Source organism: Tenrec ecaudatus, chromosome 3, assembly GCF_050624435.1.
Source record: "Tenrec ecaudatus isolate mTenEca1 chromosome 3, mTenEca1.hap1, whole genome shotgun sequence".
Classification (NCBI taxonomy): domain Eukaryota; kingdom Metazoa; phylum Chordata; class Mammalia; order Afrosoricida; family Tenrecidae; genus Tenrec; species Tenrec ecaudatus.
The window spans coordinates 97453352-97474402 of NC_134532.1; the positions used below are offsets into that span (position 1 = coordinate 97453352).

General features: G+C 40.3%; 1 protein-coding gene across 1 annotated transcript in view; it reads left to right on the forward strand.

Moving 5' to 3' along the window:
• Window positions 1-12937, forward strand: part of TRPC3 (transient receptor potential cation channel subfamily C member 3) — an 80577-nt gene extending 67640 nt beyond the window's left edge. The window contains exons 12-13 of the mRNA XM_075544829.1: window positions 7808-7883; window positions 11777-12937. Of these exons, the coding sequence (XP_075400944.1) occupies window positions 7808-7883; window positions 11777-11919 (219 nt within the window). The 3' untranslated portion in view covers window positions 11920-12937. The remainder of the gene's footprint in view (window positions 1-7807; window positions 7884-11776) is intronic.
• Window positions 12938-21051: the final 8114 nt, after the last annotated feature.

Sequence of the window (21051 nt, forward strand, 5' to 3'; positions counted from 1 at the left end):
GTTCATTTGATGTGTGGATTGTGATAAGAGTTGTAGGAGCCCCCAATTAAATTATATATATATATATATATATATATATATATATATATATGAATCAGAATCAACTTGACAGTATCCAACTACCAACCCAACAGACAGCAGGACAATTCTATTGCACAGGGAGATTGCAACAGTTTAAATTTTTTATGATATTTAAAAATTTTACTTTTGAATTATATCAAAAGATCACGAACATTGACAAAATTTAATCATAAATGTTAAATTAGGTATCTATGCCACTGTCACTTGCTTGGATACAAGTTAACACCTTCACAATTGGTTTTGAATATTTTTATAAGAAATAAAGCATCATTGACACAACTAAAACACCCCTGCCTTGTCAATTAACCATTCTCCAGTCCTAGAGATTTCTACTATCTTAAAGTTCGCCTGTATTTACTTTGTACATTTGTCACATACAACATGCGTTTCAATGCATACTAGTTTGAGGTGTTTCTTGAAATGTATATTGTTGTATATGGTTGTTGTTGGATGTCTTCAAGTTGGACTCAACTCGTGGCAATTCTAGGTACAAAAGAATGACATCCTGCCTGGTCCTGTTCCATCTTTAGATTTATATATGTATATAACAAAGATGGAAGGAGAGTGAATGGAACACATCCTGGTCCACCAAGCCAGGAGGACGGTATTCCTGCTCAGAGCAGACAATGCACAGAGAACCATAGGGCCAGCCCCACCCCAAGACATGACATCCCTCACTGAACCATAGCACTATGGGTTACAACCCTGGAGACTCAGTGTGGAAATAGTGCCCAATCTGACCCCATCACATTGGGGCAAAACAGTAAGGGCATTCAACAGAGCAGCAAAGGAAGGAAAGCAATGAAGTCCCCGAGGAATACCAAAAATAGACTTTGGGGCCAGAATGAGGCACCCCATCAGACTCAACCGGAAAACACTCCTAAAGGTCAAAAAACAAACCTGGAACTATTTATAGGCTTTTCCTTTGTTGTGATTTGCTTTCTTTTTGTTGTCATTTTGTTGGGTTTTCTTGTTTTGTTTTTCTGTTGCTGTTGGTTTTGTCTTCCTATGTTGTTTTGTTTGCCTTGGCCTTGTTTTTGCACTTATGAATGTCTCTGCATGTCTGTCTAGATAAGATAGGTGGGATAAACAATTAGGAGAAGAAAAAACAGGACCAACAGTTCCAGGGGGACACGGGAGGAGAGGTGGGAGAAAGGAAAGGGGTGGTCAACAAACCCAGGGACAAGGAACAGCAAGTGAACTAAAATCAATGGAGAGAAGGGCATAGGATGCCTAGTGGGGCTTAATCAAGGGCAATTTAACAGCAAGGAAGGACTAAAACCGAATGAAGGCTGAACATGACAGTGGGAGAAGAGGAAAGTAAAAGGAAATAGAGGAAAGAACTACGAGGCAAAGGACACTTTTAGAGTTCTCAATACAGGCATGCACATATGTAAATATATTTATATATAATGATAGGGAAATAGATCTATGTACTTATATTTATATGTTAAGTATTCACGTAGGAGATGGGCATGGGGCCTTGACTCAAGTACTCCCTCAATGCAAGAACACTTTGTTCTAATAATCCGGCATTCTGTGATGTTTACACTAAGGTGATCGCTGAAGACAAAATGGATGCATAAGCAAATGTGGTGAAGAAAGCTGATGGTGCCTAGCTTTCAAAAGATATAGAGTCTGGGGTCTTAAAGGCTTGAAGATAAGTGGCCATCTAGCTGAGAAGCAACAAAGCCCACAGGAAGAAGCACATCAGTCAGTGTGATCACGAGGTCAATGGGATCAGGCATCAAAGACCTAGAACAAAAATCATAACAATGTGAAACGGGGACTGGGGCGGGGGGCGTGGAGTGGAGACACAAAACCCATCTGTAGATAATTGGACATCCCCTTACAGAAGGGTCACAAGGAAGAGATGAGCCAGTCTGGGCTCCATATAGCACCAATGAAACATATGACTTTCCTCTAGTTCTTTAATGCTTCCTCCCCCCACTCTCATGTTCTCAATTCTACCTTACAAATCTGACTAGACCAGAACATGTACACTACTGCAGATAAGAGCCCACAACACAGGGAATCTAGGACAGATAAACCCCTCAGGACTAATAATGAGAATAGGGATAGCAGGAGGGGAGGAGAAGTTGGGGGGAGAAAAGGGGAATTGATCACAAGGATAGACAGATAACCCCTACCCAGGGGAACGAACAATAGAAAAGTGGGTGAAGGGAGACAGCCTACCATATAAGATATGAAAATAATAATAATTTATAAATTATCAAGGGTTCATGAGGGAGGGAGGGGGAAAATGAGGAGCTGATGCCAAGGGCTCAAGTAGAAAGAAAATGCTTTGAAAATGATGATGGCAGCATATGTACAAATGTGCTTGACACAATGGATGTTTGCATAGATTGTGATAAGAGCTGTAAGAGCCCCCAATAAAAGTATGTAATAAAAAGTGAATTAAAAGAGTAAAACATAACATACAGAAGCTGGATTATATGAAGAATCAGAGGAGGGACAAAGACCTGAGGAAGGCTCATTATAACTGCATTACACAAATGACATACTTTCATTTACTGAAAGCCACGAGAACTTGAAGCGTTTCCTGGGGAAGATCAAAGATTACAACCTTCAGTATGGATTTTGGCTCAATGCAAATCCATGATGAAGGTTGTGATAAGGAACCCTGGTGGCATAGTTGCCCTGGTCTGCTAACCACAAGGTCAGTAGTTCAAATCCACCAGTCACTCCCAGGGTCAAAGGAAGTAGCTTTTTACTCCCATAGGCAGCCTCAGAAAACCCCGAGGCAGTTTTATTCTGCCCCATAGGGTAATCGTGAATCAGAATCAACTTCATACCTTGAGTTTGGTTTTCAGTTTTATAGTTTAACTGCCGAACAATATGCAGTTGTATGAATAAAGCATTTTTTGTTTATTCATTCCCCTCTTAATAAATATTTAGCTTTTTTCCATTTTCTACAATTCTCAATAGAATTCTAGTAAATGCCTCCTTTCATACATTTATAAGATTTTTTACCACACCCTCACCCCCCGGATTTTATATCTGGAAGTGGTTGTTCAATTTGTATTTTCAGCAACAGGTAAGCGTTTCCTAACCTGCTCAGAAGCACTTGGAATGATCAGATATAAAAATGTTTGCCGACGACAAAACAACTCTCCTGTCCGCTTTAAAGGTAGCAACAAAAGAAAAAAGTAGATGAACTGTTGCAGGTGAAAGGAGACTTTACACCCAGGATATAGAAATGAAATACATGATTCTTCCCTGAGAAAATGATAAAATATTGAAACTGTAGACATTTCCATATGGATATGCCTTCGGTATATTTGTTTGCTTTGGGTAGAAGTTTAGAGAGGAAAATTGGTTTTCTGTACAATGGTTCGTACACATTTTGTTTTATAGCGTGATTGCACTGCCCACAATGTCAATAGCACTCTTCCCAGTTCCACTCATCCTCATTTCCTGTCCCTTCCTACCTTCTGAGCACTCTCCCTGGGACAGTTCTGCCCTTTCCATCTCCCACAATTGATTGCTCTAAGGAATTGTATTATTGTTTCCCTTATAGGCTTATCTGCCATTTCAATCTACCGTTGAAAGTTGAGGCATGAGGGGTGAGTTCCGCTCCTGGCTTGGAGGGCATCTCCGGGCTGTAGTCTGAGCGGCTCCACCAGTCTCCATCAGACCAGTAAGCACGGTCTTTTGAATGATTTAGGGTGTTCTTTTACATTTTTCTTCTACTATGTCCAGGATGTCCTACTGTGATCCCTTTTCGAGTGGAACACACAGGGAGTCAGGCACCATCTAGTAGTCCTTCTGGTTGCGTGGTCATAGACTGGAGTTGACATCGCCCATAATCCCTTTGGACTAATTGCTTCCTGGTGTTTCTGACTTCATGCACTCTTCTTTGCTCTACATTGGGAGACACCAATAGTTTTCCCTTAAATTATATTCAATTTTTAATCCATGGTTAATTTTCCTAAATTTGTTCATGGTGCTATGGTTATATAAGAAAATAACCTTGTTATTGGGAGATCTCCGCAGAAGTATTTCGGGATTTTAAAAAATCATGTCGGGACACCATTTCAACCTGATATTGGTGGCCTCCCTCAATCAGGATGATGTATCTGTGTCTTTGTGTTGTCTTTGTCTCTTAAAATTATGTTGGGCCTACTCAATAATTGCAGAATTGTTGCCTTGTGTCCAACCCTTATTGCTTTCCTCGTGTTCTGTCACTTAAGTTTTGCTCTGTATAAAGTTTCCTGTATTTCCTGTCCAAAAGGTGTTCCCATATTTTTTTTTCATTTTTTACTAGTATTTTCAATTTTATACCATTGGCTCCATTAATGGTATTAATCAGAATTACTGAATGACTCATGGATTTTATTTATAGTATTTCTCAGGAGGCTGATAATGCTGCCTCTGTAGTACAACATAGCAATATAGAAACCTTAAATATTAATGAATTTTGAGCTCTTACTTAATCATAGCTCTAATCTAAGAGCAATTTGTTCTTGTGATGTGGCACTGCTCAATGCAAACCCTCATGAAGAGATCACTGAAGATATGGGTGTATAGCAAAGTAAGATGAAGAAATCAGATCATGCCCGCTATCAGAAAGGATGGTATCTGGAGCCATAAAGGTTTGTCTTTAAACAACTAGCCATCTAAGTGATGAAGAAACACACCAGCTTGTGTAATCAAAGGATTATTGTTAATATTAATAATTTTTTTATCAGAGGAGGAATTATATTAAAGCTTGAATTCAGATTATCTGCTTTGCAAAAAAGCTGTGGGTGGCAGTGACAGGCATTTAGAGTCCCCAGATAGATTGAGCCTCCATTGAATGCTTTCTGATCATTAACCAAAGGTGTAGATAATCTTGCCCTCAAGCAGAATGCCTTGAAGAGTAGATTGCCTCCACCCCTCTCTAACCAGCCCAGGGAGGGGCACGGCAGTCTCTCTCTTGGGTACTTACTAATTGTATCCTTGTTGGAAGCCACCATACTCGGGACAATACAGGGAGTTGCATAGTTATGAGTCATGCTTTATTAGTTTTACCCTAGTCAGAAGGTCTTGGACCAGTTTCATAAACCCTTGTATCTCACAATGTGAATGTCCCAACTGTGGTCTGGTTTCCTGACTCTATAGTCCCACCTATAACTGTGATGTATTGATCTGCCACTGTTTATGCTTTTGTGACATTTCCTTTGCCCTTCCCCATACCCTATTTATTTTGAATCTCAATTGTGAACCCCTGGACGACCTTTCAACCTCCTGTTGATCGATTCTCTTGTCCAGACGCTACCTTTGTGTCGGTGTCTTTGTCTTTTTTTTAAGACTTAATCAATATTCTCTTTAAATTATATTTTAAGAAATCATATTTACAAGTAACTGTTAAATGGTTCAATCTATTACTAATAGAAATAGAGAAAAAGAAAATGTGGAAATCTATTAAAATTGGTGAATCTAGATGATCTAGGAAAAAACAAGGCTCCAGGAATTGACACAATTTTAAAATATATCAATAAACTTATACAGTACTAAAGGTGATCACTCATTTATCCCAAGAATGTTAGAAGACAGCTACCTAGTCAACTGTCTGGAAGAGATCCATTTTTGTACCTATTCTGAAGAAAGGTGGTTTAACAGAATGCAGACATGTTTGACCAATATCATTAATAGAACACGCAAATAAAATTTGGGGGAAGATAATTAGAAAATTGTTGCAGCAGTATATCAATAGGGAACTGCCAGAAATGCAGGCCAGGTTCAGAAGAGGATGTGGCATGTGGATACCATTGCTGACATCAGATAGGTCTTGGCTGGAAGCAGAGACCATCAGAAAGGTGTTCCTTGTGTTTTATCAACTGTGCAAAGGCTTTAACTATGTAGATCATAGCAAACTCTAGATAACATTGTGAAGCATGGAAATTCCAGAACAGTCAATCATACTCAAGTGAAACTTTGGCACAGACCCAGAGGCAGTTGTTCAAACAGAACAAAGGAATACTCTGATTTAAAGCCAGAGGAGCTGTCCGTCAGAAATACAGCCTTTAATCATACTTACTCAACTTTGTATGCTGAGCAGATAATTCAAGAAGCTGGGCTCTAGAAAGATGAATGAGTCATCAGGCTTGGAGCAAGGCTGGTTAGCAACCTGTAACACGTAAAGAACACAACCCTGCTTGCTGAAAGCCAAGAGAACTTAAAGTGCTTAGTGGTGAAATCACTCTTGAGTATGAATAATAACTCAATGTAAACAAAATCAAAACACAACTGAACCAATAGATAACATCATGATAAACAGAAAGAATGAAGTTGTCAGAGATTTAATTTTGCGTGGATCCACAATCAATACTCCTGAAAGCCTCAATCGGCATATGCACCCGGCAAAGCTGCTGCACAAGACTGCTTGAAGGTGTTCGAGAGCAAAGCCGTCCCTTTGAGGGTAAGATGATAAGCCTGACTCAAGCTAGGGTATTTTCAGTCCTGTCATATAAGCTGGGCAATGACCAAGGAAGACCAAGGGGAAAATTGATCCATTTTATTTATGATGCTGGTTAAGAATATGGAAATTAGCACGGACTCCCTGAAGAACAAACAAATCTGTCTTGAAAGAAGTACAACCAGAGGGCTCCTTGGAGGCACAGATAACAAGCCTTTATCTCAAGCACTTTAGGCATGCTATCAGGCGGGAGGGACCAGCCCCTCTAACAGTACCTCTTGCTGGGTCAAGCAGAGGGTCAATGAAACCGAGGAAGCCCCTCCATGAGACGGCTTGACCCAGTGGCTGCCACAAGGGGCTTCAGCCCAACAGTCTTCGTGAGGAGGGCACAGGATCTGGCGGTGTCTTGTTCTGTTGTACTTAGTCACTCTGAGGTGGACCTGGTCCAGTGGCACCTAACAGTAACAACAGGTGACAAATCAATGGGAATTGACTTTTGTGGATCTTTCTATCAAAATGAAAATATGTCTTCCAAACCAATAGGGTGAATTGGTATTTGTTGTTGATGTACTCTTCCACGATTTCCAGTAAAATTAAACATCTGTTCATTTGTCGGAAAAGGAAAAGTCATCCCAGTTTTCTTTTCTGCGAATTTTGTTTTCCTTCCCTAATTCTATTGAGACTTTCATCTTTTTCTTAGTAAAATGTATTTTAAAGATCTATAATATTCTGGATATTGATTGTTTTTACATATTGTAACAAATTTATCTCAGCCTTGGGCTTGTCTTGTAACTTGTGTGATGGGTTCACTAATATGTACTCAGAATTTTTAAAAAACGATACTGAAAGAATATGCACCAAAATTACAACTGTGATTATCATTACATAGTGGAATTGTAGATGATTTTTGCCTCTTTCTTTTGTTTAATTTTAAAATTTTATTTTCCAAATTCTCTGCATTGATAGTAGAATTGGATATTTCCCAAAACATGAGATAAAATAGAAACGTGGTGCCTGTGAGTGATGAGACTGGGAGATAGCACCTTAAAGAGAAACCTTAAGTTGAACTTTTTTTTAAAGTTTAATTTTTTAAAAGTTTTTCTATTCCTGAAGTTTAAAAAAAACTTAAAGTTTATGTAGTAAGTCAAAAATGATTAAATTCTGAGACCTTCATAAGTAGTTAAATAAAATTTCTCTCTTCTAAGTTTTTTGCTTTACAGGTTTGTAAGGCTCTTTGGAGAACAGAACCCAGGTTACTTATATGTATCATTGGTGACATTTTTTTTCTTTTCTTTTGCCCAACAGCAAATAATGAAAAGACTGATAAAGCGCTATGTTCTGAAAGCACAAGTAGACAAAGAAAATGATGAAGTGAATGAAGGTAAGCATCTCAAGTTACAGAAATGTCCTTGTACAGCTAACTTAATGGACTGGAAAGCTTAATATTGAATCATACTTAAAAAAATCCTAATAAAATGTTACAAAAAACAATCCTGGTTTACAACTTGGGTTTCCTCAAGATTGTATTCCTAAAGTTCTTCTCCTCTTCTTCCACCTCTTCTTCTTCCTCCCCCTCCACCTTCTTCTTCCCCACCGCAGCCCTTCTTCCTCCTTTAAAAAGAAACATTTATCAAAAATGCCAATGAGTGGCAATTCACCTCTCCCTAGAATGCCTTGAGTCTGAAGTTGTGTAGAATATCATCTTTCGCGGGTATTTTACTGTCTGGTACAATAACGCTTCATCAGATATCTAGTACTAAGAGTTTGGTCTTACTTCAGATTCATGTTGACAATTTTCCAGTGATATGGGTAAAACAAAAGCTGACCCACCAGAATCCCGATTTCTTTAGCAAAGCCCTTCCTTTGCTATCCAGAATCAAAACCCCACTCTGTTTTTCTTCTCTGGAATTTTGTTTTATCTTTCACGTTTCTCTTTGTTGTCTTACGTAAGCATGCCTGTTTTTCTAGACCTATTCCGGGCAGGCTCTATCTGAACTAACAGGTTTTTCATCAAAGGCTGGAGGTACACCAAAACTCAGGTTCAGAATTGCAGATGGCAATCAACTTGGGAGAAATAAGTAGTCCCCCAAATTTAAACTGGAGTTTTTTAACATGGTATTCATTTCTCGGTCTTTCATAACAAATTAATGCAAACATGGTGGTTTAAATACACAGACGTTTATTGTCTCCCAATCGTAAGGCTGGAAGTCCCATGGTAAGGTGTGGGCAGGGCCATTCTTCCCATCTCCGCCTTCATCTTCACATGGCTTTCTTTTTGTGTCTTCTCCCCTCTATCATGAGGACACTTGCCCATCGATTTAGGGCTCACTCTATTCCAGAATGATCTCATCAGGAGGTCCCTAATCTATAAAGGCCCCCTTTGGCCAAATAAGGTCACACTCAAAGGCTTCGGGATCTTTCTGAAGATCACCATTCAATGTACTACAATGACCAATCATAAAAAAAGCACTAGATCTCTCTGCACTGGTAAGAAAAAGAAAGGGCTAAACTTAGTACAATTGTTCTTGGGCTTTCAAGTTTTTAACATGAGCTTCGAATAATATGTAAATGAGCCCACCCAATAGCCCTGTATTTCTCACAAATAATGTGCCCACCTAAATCAAGACCCACACATGCAGCTTGTTGAAATGATGAATTTCATAAAGTTGTTCTGGCATAGAATGCCCCGGCATGTACCATGCACAGCTCATGACATTTCCAGAAGTGAATATAAGTTCTAGACACCTGTCCTCCAATATTACAGGTATATCATATAAGCTGTTCAACTTCTTTTGTTATATTCATTCTGTTTGATCTTCTGCCTAGGTAGATGAAAATAGGCCAATTATATTAGTTTTTAATATAAATGTATAAAAAAGGTCATGCCTTATTATAAGGTCAGGGTTTTGCCCTGGTCAAGAAGTCATGAATTGAGTTTGGTAGTCCCCTAGTAATTAGAAAATAAAACAACTGCAACTGTGTGTCTGTTTCTAATAATTAAAAAATCCTGCCTTAAATGACATTTCCATATGATCAGAAATATAAATTGAAGTCAGCAAAATGTGAAAAAAAAATGGCATTGCCTCCTTTCAAAACTAACTGTGCGGGGCTGGGTAGGGGGGGAGTTGCACAGTTGACAAAACTATATATGTATGATTAGTATTAGTGTATAAATGGGCATATGTGTGTAAAAAGGACTTCTACACGTGTATGACTAAGGAGTTTGAGAATGAGCACAATTCCACTTAGAGAGACAGGGTTGAAATAAGGTAGTAGAAAACAGAAATCAGGTCTGCTGTAACATACTCACTAAGCCTGCTGCCACTGAGTGGATTCTGACTCTAAGCAACCACATCAGGACAGAGCAGAAAGGTTTCCAAGGCTGTAAATTCTTACCGCAGTCGAGTGGCACATTGTTCTCACACCAAGAGGCCAATGGGTCAAGCCACCAAGCTTTGGGTTAGCAGACAAGCACTTTAGCCATTGTGGCACCAGGTCTCTATAGTAGTACCATAATCACCCTGTTTTTAAAAAAAGGTTCTTGAGAGGAAATTAGATAGTCTTAACATCATTGCAAATGGTTTCTTTCAGGCCTTTACACAAATGAGGAAATGAACTAATGAAAATTTGAAGTTTTGAGCAAAGTTCTCGCTAAAAGAAAGGGTATCATGTAGCTTAACCTACATGATAAGACTAGTTTGTGTTTCCTGTTTTGGTAGAAAGTTAGTCTGTTGTCTCCCTTAACTTAAGCACAAGGAAGCAGGATGCAGTACTAGGAAGGTGAAGGGAGTCTAGCAGACTTATGGTCTGCAGATAGAACTGAATAAAGAAACAATTTCTTCCTCCAAACACCAGTTTTGTGATTTCAAGTTAGATCAGTTGAGTCCCTCTCCACACCATCTATACCCACCAAAGTCAGTTGGTCATACCATGGTGGCTTGCATCGGACGAAGATGCGCTGACTATTCTATTTGTAGTTCAAAAGAGTGTCCAGACTAGGATAGAGTCCGAAGAAAGTTCTGATGATTCAGTTCTGAAAATTAGCCAATGAATACGCCAAGGATCACAGAGGAATGATATCCAATATACTTCCAGTGCTGGAAGATGAGAGCCCACTAGATTGGAAGTCGTCACTCAAAATACAGAGTCGCCATAATGATGGGCTTAAAACCTAGCAACTGCGGGGAAGATGGCACAAGACTTGGCAACATTTGTTCTGCTGCTTGTGGGGTTGCCTTGAGTTGGAGCTGGTTGAACGGCAAATAGCACTTCCCCCGTATTGTTGTATATGGACCTCAAAAAATAACCAAACCCACTGCTATCAAATGTCTGCCAACTCAGAGGTGAACCTCTAGAGCAGGGTGGAACTATCTCTGTGAGCTTCCGAGGCTGTAATTCTTTAAGGGAGTAGAAAGCCCTGTCTTTTCCCCTCAGAGCAGGCTTCTGGTTTTGAACTTTGGACCTTGCAGTTAGGGGCCCAATGCATAACTATTTGTACCAACTGAGCTCCTGTCATATATGAAAGGAAGAAGAAAATTTTCTCTTTCTTTATTTGACCACAAAAGGAGCCCACAAATACTTTGTGTGCATTCTTGTATAAGAGTTAGGATTCATTAAAATAAAAAGTTAGATAAAACAGAACATTGAAAAGTCCTATAGAAAAAAATCCTACAAAACAGAACATAAGAGTATACTTCACGTGTCATAAAGATACCAGGAAATACCATAAAAGGTATGTTTTTCATGCTATTCTATTGTAAAGAGTTAAGCCAACCTGTCAATGACTTGGAGACTCATTGTTTGGATTCGAAGTAAATTTTGGCTCCAATGTTTACTTCTGAAGATCAATGCTTTACCTACATTTTAACCAGGTGCAGGCAAGACTTGCAATCTGGTCATCTAGTTCTAGCCCTAGTTGAGCATATGGATTGAGGTCTCTAGATCGGGGTAAAAATGCATATTCTCAGCAAAGGACTGATCCAGAATGAACAGGTTCTCAACCTTAGCCAGTTATTAGAGAAATCACCATTGCTAAAAGCTGAAAAGACCAATACTTTAACCCAATGTGTACTACTGAGACAGTATTCTTAGCTTTTTCCAAAGGGCGGTGTGTTTTCAAAGACAAGCATTTCTTAAAATATGTTAAAGGTCTAAATGTATACCTTAAAGATTTTGTGAGACATATGTTTGTATTGTGTGAATTTTGCTCCTGGTTCCTTTCTAAAGCCAGTGAGCACAGTACCTAATTGCATATTTTTCATACCAATACTCTAGGTGAATTAAAAGAAATCAAGCAAGATATTTCCAGTCTTCGTTATGAACTTTTGGAAGACAAGAGCCAAGCAACCGAGGAGCTAGCCATTCTAATTCACAAACTCAGTGAGAAGCTGGATCCCAGCATGCTGAGATGTGAATGAAGCAGTAACCTGGAATTTTGAGTTCAACTATAGCACAAATGTGGGCAATAATATTTCTAAGTATGAAATACTTGAAAACTGTGGTGTAAATTCTTAGTACTTTATCATGTGAGTCTTTAAAAGGTAGGTCTTCATTATTATTTTATTGTCTTATCCAACAAATGGTCTCCATTTTGTTCGCCTTGACATTACGAACAATGGCACACAGGTGTGTTTAAATGCTCTGTACTTACGACATTGCTGACATCTTTGTCCATTTGAGAATACACTTTAAGCATTTGCACTACCTTTCTGTCCCAAGGAGACGATGAGTTCCTTGGTGGCAGAAACCATGTCTTATTCATCTTTGTGTCCCCCAGCCTCTAGTACAGTGCCTGTTACATAGTAGGTGCTCAATAAATATTGTTGAAACCAATTGAATTGAACTGCCAACTAAAGCAAAAAGGACATCTCTATGTAGCCTATGCTCTCTTGTCCATGTACTCAAAGGTTTGTTTGCTTTTTAAGAAACTGAAGGGATTTTACAACCTGCTACGATTTGGTGAAACTTTCGGAGAATTCTTTGGCATCACTGGTAACCTGAAAACCAGAGTCCTGGGTGAAGAATTTAACAGTGAAATGAGTTAATAAAAGATTTTTAAAAACCAAACATATTTAAGTTTCATAGAATTGTTTGAAAGAGCACATTAAAGATTTTTCTAAAGTATCCTCTTTGGTTTCTGTCTTAGATATGCATTTGCTATTTTTCAGTAATATGAATTTAATCAGTGGAACAGCATTTTCTTTTTAGAGCATGCCTTCAACGCTGAGGGCTATGAAGAGGTGTCAATTTGTTACTGCGCCCTAATGTCTGCCTCGCTTGCTTTACAGTAGGTAAAGTATAACTGTATTTGATCTCTTTTCCATAATCTCTACTCTGAGTTTGAGAGGGTGTTCTGTAGAAAGAAACAGCAGCTCTAGACCTGGAAAACCATGCCCAAGCCCATAACTGCTGTATTTCATGTTCTTCCCAGTTACCCTTTGCCATCACTGCTCACAATATCTGGCATCCTTAACTTATTAACGTCACCTTATACACAAAAATATATTTTTGACATATCTGTGTTTGACTCATTATTTAACTAAGATGAATACTGGTAATATTCACAACACATCATGACTTTATTTTAAAAAGGGGGTGGGGGAAGATGAATCAATAAGTTCCCTCATCTTTTACAGAAATAAAACACTCAAGGTGTTTTTTAATCAGCTAAGTTTAACTTTCTCAAATCAGTTATATTTAGCATCCTGATTCTCTTCCGCTCATTCCTGCTGAGTTTTACTTAAAACAAAACAGCCCCTGCCAAGGGAGCTCTGGTGGCACAGTGGCTATGCAGTTAGCTGCTAACCACAAGGTCTAAAGTTTGAACTCACCACCTTCTCTGTGGGCAAAAGATGAAGTTGTCAGCTCCTGTAAAGATTAAAACAAACAAAAAACACCCTGCCACTGAGTCCATTCATATTCACAGATGTCTGTGTTAGTCTGGGTTGACTAGAAAAACAAATCCAGAGACACTCATATGTGTATTAGAAAGAGCTTGATATCAAAGAGTAATTGTATATTGAGAAAACAGCCCAGCCCAGTCCAGATCAAGTCCGATATTAGCCGATATATCCAATACCAGTCTATAAATCCCTCTTCAGATTCTCCCAACACATGCAACAATGCCAAATGCAGGAAGATCGCAGGCCATTGGGTGGAAAGTCTTGTGGATCCTCCAGCTCCAGGTCTCAGACTCCATCAGTGTGTCTCCATGTGGTTTGTCAACAGGAATGTGTAGCAGAGTAGTGTGTGTCCCACCTCCAGGGAGGAAGAAAGTAGTTCCCAGAATCCTCAGGAGAAGGCTTTGCCCACACAGAGGTCTCCTTGGCTATGAACTGATTGATAGGCTAGAGTCCAACTCTTCGCTCAAGTTGAGATTATGAAACTGCCACAATGTCCTATAGAGGGCTTCTGAGGCTGTAAATCAGGAGTCTACAGCTTCAAATGACCTTGCAATTAGCAGTCCAGTGGTTACCCACCAGTGGACCAGGCTCATTGAATCTTCCTATAGGAACAAATTATGATGATAGGTCAAATATTGCTTTATAGGTCCTAAAAACCAATTCAATGCATGGTAGTTTAAAATCATTACCATGAAGAAGGCTTTTCAGACATGAAGGCAAAACAGAACATTACATAGAACTATAGAAAGTTCCTTAAAAGTTAGCTTTATTCTTAACTTTTACTTTTTTGTGAGTTAAAATAATTAAATTAAACAAAAACATATATACAGTTTTTGCTATCATTGTAGAACATTTCATTAACGTTTATGCTAAGCTAATAGTATTTTATCATAAACTTCTTAAAACTATGCATTTGTGGTTAAATATTTTTTCTTATTTTTGGCTGTCAAGTTTATTCTGATTCTTTTTTTCTTAAACGTTTTATTAGGGGCTCATACAACTCTCATCACAATCCATACGTACATCAATTGTATAAAGCACATCTGTACATTCATTGCCCTTGGTAAAATATTTTATGTTGTGCCTTCGAACTTACTAAATTTTTATCCCCATCCCTTGTTATACAGTTATACAGTGCTACACATTCATATGAAGATAGCAGAGAGACGGAGTTTCCTTGATAGACAATTTCCAATATGATAGTATTGTCCAGGACCTGAGTTTGGGAAGTTTCCATTGTAACCATAGAACAGACTTTAGCAATTGTCCTCTTGTGGTGTGGAAAGTGCTGAGAAAAACAAAACAAAACAGTGCCATGACCTGGGAACATGTAGCCCCGAATCCTTAGTATGTGAAAATTGGACAAGGTTTGAAGATGAACTCAAGGCACTGAGCCTGTTTATGTGCACACGCCTTCCTTCTTTTCCCTGCCCTGCAACTGCAGAGCCGTCCGCACGGGTGCGTGTGCTCACTTGAAATGCCGGTAATCTAGAACGGCATGCCATAGTGGAGTGGGTGCTAGGTCACTCTCCCCAAGTCCTCTTTACCAGCCAGTGCATACGTGTCCCAGAGGCTGTGAGCGCTCACTTCCTTCACAACTCACAGCGAACTCCGCCGCCAGAGGATTGTCCTGATTAAAATGCTGCAGTCTTGCCAGAAAGCTTGGGCTTCCACCTCCTTGTAGCTAGTAATGATGACTGATTGGGGTGGGGATGTACAAAAAGCCTCTGTATCAAGGATGATCAATCTATTTTTAAGCTTTGTAGCCCCAATCCTAATTTCTGGTGTCTCCGTGAGCCCTGCCATAAGGCCACGATCTGTGCAGGGCCTGCCGGGCTTAGAACATCGTGGCTCCCCTGGATGCCCACAGAGGTCCCCAGGACATACTCTTCCCTCTAAAGACCACCCTCTGGAAACACCAGGAACCCTGAGAGGGTCTTGATAGAGGCTCTCTACATATAAGGACATGGATCTAACGACTTGAAGAAGGACAGAGTGGAAACTCTGTTCCCTTAGCTTCTTCTAGCCCCAATGGAATTCTCTGATCTGTGAGTCATGACTTTAGGATCCCTTCTGCTTGGCTTAGTGAGGGGGGACCAGCCTCCATAACCAAATAGGTCCTAAGAGGTAGTTGGGTAATTAAATGGTCAATTCAAGGAACATCAAACAAGAGATGCTAGGGCTGGCCTCTTCCATGGAGACCAGACCCAGAGAGTGAGTGAATATATTCTTTGAACAGGCTTATATAATCTTGAGCTAGCAAGTCATGCCATACACATACGTAACAGGAAGGGGATGTGTTACAGGCATACACATAACAAGAAGGTACATACATACTTAACAAGATGGGCAGCTTCTAGCATTAAGATGGCAGCTTAACCTTGGCCATCCCTGAGATAACTTGACCTCCAGGGGAACTATCTATGATCCTTATCAGAAGGGAGTGGGGTGATCTGATCCCTCTTGATGGCAGACAACCTTCAGGCAGACAGCTTCCAAGCAGATAACCTTCAAGGGTATAGGAGCCACCTTGTGCTTGCAAGCAGCCCCTTTAAGTGGGCATTATTACAAAGGGACATTGTGGGGAGGAACTTGCATCGCCAACTCATAAGTGGAGTCTTCCTCCTCCAGAATCTGCCTCCCAGGCTCCATAAATACTAGTGTGGAGAATTTGTCCGCATGCACTCTCTTCCCAGTCTCAGTTGCCCACAGCTCAGCATTTAAAACCTCTCCCTACCAGAAAGCCCTTCCTGCTGGCTGACCTGTATTTCTCACAGAGCCATGTGAGCCTTGGATCATCACCAAGAAGGCACATGAATGGCTAGAGCAGGGGTTCTCAACCTTCTTATGCCGCGACCCTTTAACACAGTTCCTCATGTTGTGGTGACGCCCCCACCATAAAATTATTCTCATTGCTCCTTCACAACTGTCATTTCGCTACTGTTAGGAATCACAATGTAAATATCTGATATGCAGGATATATATTCATTGTTACAAATTGAACATAATTAAAGCATAGTGATTAATCACAAAAACAATATGTAATTATACATTGTGAAATACTTATTTCTGGTGGTGAATAAATGAGATTTTGTCTTGAAGCATGATGAAGAATGGGTAATAGTCTTCACGCCAGGTACTCATATGTGGGTGTATCTGCACGTGGGTGTACCCACCTGGAGATGGATAGAGGAGTGGTGTCTTGGTTCCTAAGACCATTGGAAATACGTGTTTCCCAATGGTCTTAGGCTACCCGGTGAAAGGGTCGTTCAACTCCCCAAGGAGTCTCAACCCACAGGTTGAGAACCCAGAGTCTGGTTGGAAAGAGATGGTGACAAAATCACCCCACAGCCTCATCTCCCAATGGAATAATCCATGTCCTTTAGCTTCCAAGGGGACTGTGGAATGACTTGAAGGGACATGACATCTTAAAGAGTCCTATTTTATAACAACACACTTTAGGTGAGGGACTTACCCAAAACCCAAGCCAAATTGCTATTTTCTCCACGGAACTTATTCTCCTTTGTCATACCATGTTCTGGGAACATTTTTTAAAAATATATTGCTCTTCATGGGCATTGTTTTATTTACTTGTCACCACAATTCCATGAAGTAGAAAATGTTATTTTCTAATTTTACACACAGGAAAATCTTGAAGAAGGTAAGTCACTTTCTACAAGAAGGGCCATAACTGACCTCTGGCTTCCCTATTGAGATAAGACAGAGGTCAGACTTGCCTCCTGTGGTAGTTACACAATTTCATGTCAACTTAGGAAAGAATGAAGGGTGGAGTCTAGCCTGTCAGATCGCAGCCTGAAGGCAGCTCCTTATGGGCATGGCCTAATCATGAGGATTCTGGGAACTCCCTCTCTTCCTCCCTGGAGGCGGGACACACTATCTCTTTGCTTCACCTTCCTGTTGACAAGCCACCTGAAGCCATGGTGATGAAGATGCGGCCACTGTTATTGGATCCACAGGACTTTCCACCCACCGACCTGTTTTCTTCCTGCATTTGCCTTCATTGCAGGTGCTGCATGAGTCTAAAGAGGAATTCATGGGCTAATATTGGACTTAGGGGCTAATATCAAATGTATGGACTTGATTTGGACTGGGCTGGGATGTTTTATTGATGCTCAATTACTTCTTGATATAAAATACTCTCATATATATATGTGTGTGTGTGTGTGTGTGTGTGTGTGTGTGTGTGTGTGTGTGTCTCTGGATTTGTTTCTCTAGTCAACCTGGACTAACACACCTCTACTCTCCATACTTATTTACCTACTCTTACACCAGTCATTCCTCCCCTGACACTCTACTTCGACACTGGGTTTGATAACTCATTGCAATGGCCCCACAGAACTCGCAAACAATACTCACGACTAAGGGAGTTGATCAGGAAAGTTAACAGGTTACCATCAGTCAGAATAAGTAAATCGTTTCAAGGATACAGTCACTGGCCCACAGCAACACCTCTCCTCAGCCAGTGACTAAGTCTCTCTCCAGTCCTCAGTCTCTCAGCCACGTGCCTCCCTTGACCTCTGCCTCAATGGGTTATCAAGCTAGCCCTCTGTTCTGCCTCCCAGTCTCCCAGTTCCCATGCCGCTCCTTGCCTTGACCTCTGGTCTTGGCTTGTTTCCCCTACTGTGTCCTAAGACTGTGCCAGCCTCTGGTGCCTCTGCGCTTCTGGCACAGATCTGAAATGTACTCCATTAGTGGTACTTCTTCCTTTGTAGTCCTGTACTTCTCTTTATTTTTTTCCCCATCCTCATATATAAATATATTTGCATATGTATGTTTTTATCTAGACCTCTATAAATGCCCTTTGCCTCCCAGCTCTTTCCTCTATTTCCCTTGACTTTTCTCCTGTCCCACTATCATGCTCTCCCCACCTGGGTTTCAGCAATTCCTCTTGGTTACATTACCCTTGATCATGCCCTACCAGGCCTCCCACACCCACCTCACCACTGATTTGGATCAGTTGTTGTTCCCTTTCTGCTTCTGAGATGGCTCTTACAGACAGAGAAGTAGCTTTGATAAAGATGTGGGGGGTTTGTCTCTCAGCAGACCATACCCCAAACAAAGGGCGGGGACTTGATTCACACTCTCTCCTGAAATAGGGATTTAATTCTCCCTTAGTCCTTCCAGTTAGGTAGTGGAGAGCTCCCTCCAAAGTGGGATTCTAACCACAAGCATGTTCCTAGTTGACGTCAAATTGGTTCCTACCCATAGCATCCTTTTGCACAATGGAACAAAACACTGGTCAACCCTGTGCCGGGCAGTTTCTGGGCCTGAGCCCATTGTTACAGACACTGTGTCAGTCCATCTCGTCCAGGGCCTTCCTCTTTTTTGCCGTCCCTTCACTTTACCAAGTATGATGTCCTTCTCCAGGGACTGGTCTCTCCTACAACATGTCCAAAGCATGTAAGATCAAGTCTCAGGAGCCTTTCCTCTAAGGCAGCGGTTCTCAAGCTGTGGGTCACGACCCCTAAGACCATTGGAAAACACATACATATTTCACAATGTAGAATTACATATTGTTTTGTGATTAATCACTATGCTTTAATTATGTTTAATTATGTTCAATTTGTAATAATGAATATACATTCTATATATCAGATATTTACATTACAATTCATAACAGTAGCAGAATTAGTTATGAAGTATCAATGAAAATAATTTTTTGATCGGGGGGTCACAATAACAGGAGGAGCTGTATTAAAGGGTAGCGGCATCGGGAAGGTTGAGAATCACCGTTCTAAGGAGTATTCTGATCATACTACTTCCAAGACCGATCAATTGACCTTTTAGTAGTCTGTGGTACTTACAATATTCTTCTCCAGCACCACAGAGAAAATGAATATATTCTTCTTTGATCTTCCTTATTTAATGTCCAATTTTCACATGCATATGAGGCCACTGAAAATACTATGGCGTGGGTCAGGCGCACCTTAGTTTTCAAAGTAACATCCTTGCTTTTCAGTACTCTAAAAATGTCCTGTGCAGCATTTCATCTCTTGACTGCTGCTTCTGTTATCCATTATCAGTCCAGCCACTGTCTGTATAGACCTACCTATCTTGTATTTCACATACAGAAAATAATACAAAATACAATCAGGAAGCAAGCAAAACAACAACCACCACTAGATAAAACATAGGACAATCTCAGTCAAAAAGAAAACTGGCACATTGCTCACCTTCATGAGATGATCACTGAAGATAAGAATGCTACAGCAAAGTGTGGTGAAGAAAGCAGGTAGTACCCGGCTATCAATTGGAATAGTCTCTGTGGTCTTAAAGGCTTGTATTCAAACAAGCAGCCATCTAAGCAAGGAGTCAACTAAGTCCACACGGAAAAAGCACACCATCCAAAGATGACAATTACAAATCTCAAATATGGTGATGAGAAAAGCAGCAGAGCAAAAATTATGAACACCCAATTTGTGGAGGGCTATGGGGGACAGTGAGAGCCCCAAACCCATCTGCAGAGTATCTGATCAGACTCAGCCACTGGCAGATCCATTCTAGCCACCGACAAGAGTCACCACGAGGCTTACGGTCCGGCAGAGACCATTGCAATGTTGATGAGCTGAAGCCAACTGGACTCATGGTCTGTTGACCGCCCTATAGACATGACCTGAATTTGTTTGAGTGCAAGGATCTCTGACTGGTTCCATAACAGAAATTTCTTCACTAGCTTGTTGATTACTGTGGGGGCTCTTCTCCTTTTTACTCATTATTAGTATTTTTGTTTATATACTATTGTGTGTTTTACCCTTACCACCTTAGCACCATTTTGTTTCTATTGGTTCTCCCAACTATGAAGCACATGAGGAGTGGAGGAATAATGATTATAATGGATACATGGGGATTTAGGGGCTACAAGGGTGTGGGGGAGGGAAAAAGGGAAGGAAAGGGAATTTTAGGAGTAACTGATGAAGTGGGGAGGGAGCACTAGAATGGATTGTTAAATTGATGTAGGGATGATTGTATAATTCTCCATGATATGATTGAATGGTTGAACTATTGAATTATAGGTTATGTGAATTACTTGCAAATAACACTGCTGGGGGAAAAAGAAAGTAACTCAAGACATATAGTAAATGAGAGAATTAAAATGGCGAAAAAAGATAGCAGAAAATGTTTAAGGAACTGAAACAACTTTATAATGGGTTAGAAGGGAGATCAGATGATTAGGTATTGCCCAGAAGTCTAACTGCATTTGTCCTAATTGACTTTACACTGCTCCCTGCCTGCTAGCGAAGCTATCCACACCCCTCAACTACAGTGGCTCTTTCTTTCTTCTTCTTTTAATTAGTTTGACTTAATACACATATCCTATCACCCCATATTTTAATCACGTCAAATAGAATTGTACAATTGTTACCACAATCAGTTTCCAAACAATCTTTTCTACACGGGCTCCTTGACATCGTCTCCTTTTTAACTGACCACCACCACTGTACCGACCCCCCTTCCTATGGACCCCTTATTCTACTTGCTGTCCCTAAAAGGTTCATCAATCCTTGGTTTCATATACCAGAAGACGGAAAAGCATCTAAAGCAGGTTCAATAGGGTGAACTCCATCGATATGACACCTCTGCGATACACTGTAATATCAACAAAAATACCTGAACAAAACAATACCA